Here is a 5,876-nt window from a genome sequence, read left to right as displayed (position 1 = left end):
CCTTGAAAGTCTTTGTATATAACTTGTACTCATGAATATTTTTTCTCTAGGGCAGACAGCTAACTGAAAGTTTGTATTTCAAATCCACCAGCTACTGCAAAGGTGAAAGATGAGACTGTCTGCTCCCTTCCTGGTGTGGCGCTGTAGGATAAGTACTAAACTAACCATAAGGTCAGCGGTTCAAACCCACCAGCTGCCCCTTAGAAGTCCTATACAGAGTTGGAACTAACCTCTAAAAACAGCAACAAGATTTATAGTCTTTGAACCCCTATACAGGGTCATTATGAGTCAGAATCAATAGTGACAGTGGGGTTAGGACAGATACCTAGAACCTAGAGTGTCCTGGAGCATATCGTTCTTCCACTGTGCCAGAATTTGCCAAAAACTGCTCTAATTGCCTACCAATGTATAACCAAGGCTTAAAAAAATAAATTCAGTGCCATAGAATAGATTTCGATCCATAGGGACCCTATGTAGGGTTTCAGAGGTTGTAAATCTAGATGAGAGCAGAAAGCCTCATCTCCAGTGAAGAAGCTGGTGGGTTTGAAATGCTAACCTTGTGGACAGCAGTCCAGTGTTTTTCCTACAGCTCCAGCAGGATTTAGGAGCATGTAAAAGTTGGCTGAATCTTAGCCAGTACTATATTACCTGATTTTTAAATGTTTTCCTAGCTCATAGGAGCAAAAAGGTACATCATTTTCATTCTCCTGATAACTCAGGTTAAAAATCTTTGCAGGCATGGATTTTATGTCATGTTTCTTATTGATGTGTTGTTGAAGTCAAAATAGTTTTTCATATATTTGGGATAAGAATCCAAACAACAGCTTTCAAGTTTTCAAAATCACACAAAATTTGAAAATTTTAACATATAAGCACTGGACTTCTATCCATGAGGTCAGCAGTTCAAACCTACCAGCTGCTGCACAAGAGAGCAATGAGGTTTCCTGTTTCTGTATCAATCTTTTCTTTCCACGTGCTTTCTTATTTAAGAACATCTGTTAAACTCTAGTGTCATAGCCTTCTCTGTTTTCTTCTAAACATTTTTATAGCTTATCTTCTCAAGTTTAATTCTTTAATCCATCTAGAATTGATTCTTATTTGTGAAAAAGATATCTAATTCTTTTTAGCAAATTATTCCAACACCTTTTATTGAATCCTTTTTCCAACTGCTATGCAATACCCATACTCCTGGTTTGGCATTGTAGAATCAACACTGGGCTCTGAACCACAAGGTCGGTAGTTCAAACCTATCAGCTACTCCTTGGAAACCCTATATAGGGTCACTATGCGTCAGACTCAACTCCACAGCACATAAGAACAATATGCAGTACCCATTTACTTATAATACTGCCTCTGTTATATACCAAAACCTCATCTGTTCACTGATCTATTGTCTATACTGTACCAATATGCACTGTTTTAATTATAATAACTTTTTGGTGTATCAGTATCTATATATATCCTCCTTTACCATTCTTCAAGATTTTATCTTGGCTTTCTTTGAGCTTTACTCTTCCATGTAGACCAGCCTGCCAAATTCCAAAGGGGAGAATACATAATGGAATTGTTATTGGACTAGCAAGGATTTTGTAGACAAATTTCTAGAGAATTGATAACATTTACTATAGCGAGACTAACTATATTATATTTCTCGATTTAAAGCACCTTTTGTTGTCTTTCAGTGTGATTATTTTCTCCATAAAAGTTTTTACGTCTTTTGTAAGCTTGATTCTTAGGTATCATAGCATTTTTGGTTTCCATCATCCTTGTTGAAGTCTCTTAGTTTTTAAAACTGTTAAACTATGTAGATATTTATATCATCTTTGATTAATATATTGTATTTATTTCTCTTTACTTGTTCTAAGTATTAAATACCAAGTTAAGCCAGTTACCATCAAGTCAGTTCTGACTCATGGAGACACGTGTGTATCTGTAGAACTATGCTCCATAGAATTCTCAGTGGCTGATTTTTTAGAAGTAGATCTCCAGACTTTTTTCCCAAAGTAAAACTTGTTAAGCATTGTCGAGTCAGTTCCAATCCATAGCGACCCTGTCTGTATAAGGTTTCCGAGGAGAGGAGAGCTGGATAAGCACTGGATGATGGTTAACCACAAGGTCAGAAGTTCAAACCTACCAGCCACTCCTCAGAAACCCTATACAGGGTTGCTGTGAGTCAGACCTGACTTGATGGCACTGACAGCAGCAAGAGAAATGCTTATAATGTTTTATGATTAATTACTGTGGACTTTTCGCTAATACCTTTAGGTTACTCGCTAGGAGTTTTTTCTCTCAAATAGGTATTGAATTTATCTAATGCCTTTTAGTTTCTAAAGTAAGAAGCTTGCAGCATAATTCTGACTCTTTAATATTTTCTCTAGGGTGACTAACTAGAGAAAAATTTCAAGGCAAAATAAATCGGGAAATTTGCTAGAATCAAGAATGATGGATCCCTGTTCAGTTGGAGTCCAGCTTCGTACCACAAATGAGTGCCATAAAACGTACTATACTCGCCATACAGGCTTCAAGACTTTGCAAGAATTGTCTTCAAATGATATGCTCTTACTTCAACTTAGAACCGGAATGACACTTTCTGGGAACAATACAATCTGTTACCATCATGCGAAAATTTACATTGACAGATTTGAGGATTTGCAGAAGTCATGTTGTGACCCATTTAACATACACAAAAAACTAGCCAAAAAAAATTTACATGTAATTGACTTAGATGATGCCACTTTCCTGAGTGCAAAATTTGGAAGACAGCTTGTACCTGGTTGGAAGCTTTGTCCAAAATGTACGCAGATAATCAATGGAAGCGTGGATATTGATTCTGAAGACCGCCAGAAGAGAAAACCTGATTCAGATGTATGTTTACTCATCTTTTTTTTTCTTTCTTTCTGTTTATGATTTCTAAAACATAGGTTTTTGTTTGACTTTAAGGAACTTATTTGGAGTCCTGATGTGCCACTGTGGTTGTTAATGCACCAGACTGCAAAGCTGTTTGAATTGCAAGGTCGGAGGTTCAAGCTCACCAGCTGCTCCTCGGAAACCTTATACGGGGTCACTATGGGTCAGAATCAACTCGACAGCACTTAACAACAAGAAGGAACTTGTTTACATTATTATGTTCATTAAAAGGGCACTTACCAATAACTTAGCTTATTAATGGAATTCTGGTGTGGCAGTGTAGGGTAAAGCAAGGTTTCCGTAAAACCTTTACTATATGGATATTCAGGGTTCCAGACAATCTTGAATTTAGGTTTCCAGATAACCTTGACTATATGGAAATATTTAGAAACACCATTTATATTATTTGTTTTCACTGCATGCTAATGAATATAATAGTGTAATGAGTATAAGGTTAGAGCCCTGGTGTGGTGCTCTGGACTGCTGCTCCACTAACCATAAGCACTGGACCATTAACCACAAGGTCAGCAGTTTACACTCCCTAGCCGCTCTCGAAAACTAGACAGGGTCGCTATGAGTCAGAACTAGCTCGACGCACACACCAATTAGGTGGTCAGGAAAAAAAGAAAGTTTTAGAAAGGAATAACATAATATGCCTGAGAGTCATAAGCATCTAGTATTCAAACATTGTTGCTCTTGTTAGTTGCCGTAGAATCAGTTTCTCAATCATGGTGACGCCATGTGTTACAGAGGAGAGCTGCTCCAAAGAGTCTTCTTGGCTATAATCAGAATGGAAACAAATCGCCAGGACTTTTCTTCCGTGTTATAGCTATGTGGGTTCAAACAAACATCTTTCAGATTATCAGTCAAGTGCAAGTAATTTGTACCACCTGGAGATGGTGCTCATTCTGGCAAAGTTAGAACTTGACTAGGTTAGTTTCTTTTCTGATTCCAATGTGACTCTAAGATACAGCAAGAGTCTTTGAACTATAAGCTTGTCCATTCAACCTCACCAAGCACTCCTTGGAAACCCCCTACAGGGTCATTGTTTCTTATTTTAGCCTTTCTTCTTCAGTATTATGCATTCTTGTATGGGTTCTTTAAATGTTGGTGAGTTTCCTTCATTTCTCCCTCTGAATTCATATTCGGTGTGGTCAACAGTAATTTTAGGTCATTTTGTTGTCAAAAAGCTTACATATTTACATTGTAAAATAACAATATTTTTTAACTCTCTCTCATGGAAATTGTATAATCTTCCACTGAAGAGTTGATCATTCACTTGCCTACAAGGAGCCCTGGTTATGCAGTGGTTTTGCACTCAGCTGCTAACCAAAAGGTTAATGGTTCAAACTTACCAGTCACTCCAAGGGTGAAAAGACCTGTTAAACAGCTTCCGTGAAGACTGCAGCATCAGAAACCCTATGGGGCCCTTCCACTCGGTCCTGTAGGGTGGCTGTGAGTCAGAATTGGGTTAGCACATAATAATAGCACCCATGCATAACCATATCAAACACTTCAGATTTTATAAAGTCACCTTTAGTATATAGAATGAGAGTTGTTGTTAGGTGCCATCGAGTCGGTACCAATTCATAGCGACCTTATGCACAGCAAAAGGAAACACTGCCCAATCCGGGGCCAACCTCACTATTGTTGCCATGCTGAGTCCATCGATGCTGCCACTCAGCCAATCCATCTCATTGGCGGTCTTCCTCTTTTTCTCTGTCCCTCCACCTTACCAAACATGATATCCTTCTCCAGTGATAGAATGAGAGTAGTCTATGTCAAATGAACACTTCTCAAAATTTCTTAGAATAACCACTCTTTATAATTTTTCTTATTAGAATATTTCCCTTTATGATAAAAAAATAGAAACCTAATGAAAAGATCATTAAAATTCAAAATGATTCATACTGTTTTTCCTTTTTAACTCTCAGAGCCACACCTCCAGAACCCAATGTTATCAGCATTTTACATTACGTATTTGTTGATACTACCACTTTAAATGTCTCCGCCTTACCCATCCAGTGCTTTTGTGGAATGTATCATATAAACCTTTCCCTCCCCTTCCAATAACAAACTTAATCTCTTAAACACCAAAATTCTGTTTTATGAAAGCGTTCTTAAAAGATTGTTTCTGTTCTAAATTTAGAAACCAAATCACATCTATGCTCTCAGGAATATCTATATAATATAATAATAGGACTATTTTGTTAAGGACTCAGGGTCATTATTAGGAACCTCAGTTATGTGGAGCTATTGTATTACTTAGTGGTTTTTCTGCCATCTCTCCCATGTTTATAGCAACCATCACAGTGGTCACCGTGCCTGCCCTCTAATACACCAAAGAAAAAAATCAGATTATGAAAATGTTATTTAAAAATTAACTAATAAATTATAATGTGGTCCATAGACCTTTTAAATTTTGTTGAACTTTGATTCTAAAACCTTTTATCCTTTCTTGTGATTAAAAATCCAGGTTGTGAATTGATCTGGATTAATAATAAATAAATATTTAGTTATAGTCTGGTGTCAAGATTTGAGTTTTTGACTTGTTTACTTTTATTCAGGGTAGAACTGCCAAAGCTTTGAGGTCATTACAATTTGCAAACCCAGGAAAGCAAACAGAATTTGCTCCAGAAACCGGTAAAAGAGAAAAAAGACGACTTACAAAAAATGCATCAGCTGGGTCAGACAGGTAGGCTATGTGTTACTTAAGATCTCTCTGCTTGCTCCTTCACATTTTTATTGTGCCCCCTTTTTTTCTCTTAGATGTTGGATTTGTGGGTGGTAAATACTTTGAACTGGATGGTGTGATATTAGTAAGAACTTATGTTTTTTGTTTTTTTTTTTTTCGTATAAAATTAAAAATCCATTTCAGCTCTAAAAAGTGATTTCTGTAAAGGTAGCAATGAAGAGAATAAAATAACAGTTTTTGCCATAAGAATTAAAACATTGAAGCAGACTTCTTA

General features: G+C 36.8%; 1 protein-coding gene across 1 annotated transcript; it reads left to right on the top strand.

Annotated features, from left to right (window-relative positions):
- Positions 1–2,412: 2,412 nt before the first annotated feature.
- Positions 2,413–5,606, top strand: LOC102814589 (ARL14 effector protein-like). Its single transcript, XM_006878067.1, has 2 exons — positions 2,413–2,865; positions 5,475–5,606. Exons 1-2 carry the CDS (start codon positions 2,440–2,442, stop codon positions 5,604–5,606), a joined length of 558 nt encoding a protein of 185 aa, XP_006878129.1. The 5' UTR covers positions 2,413–2,439.
- The last annotated feature ends 270 nt before the right edge of the window (positions 5,607–5,876 follow it).

Source organism: Chrysochloris asiatica, unplaced genomic scaffold, assembly GCF_000296735.1.
Source record: "Chrysochloris asiatica unplaced genomic scaffold, ChrAsi1.0 scaffold02419, whole genome shotgun sequence".
Lineage (NCBI taxonomy): Eukaryota > Metazoa > Chordata > Mammalia > Afrosoricida > Chrysochloridae > Chrysochloris > Chrysochloris asiatica.
This window is presented reverse-complemented; position numbering and strand designations above follow the sequence as displayed.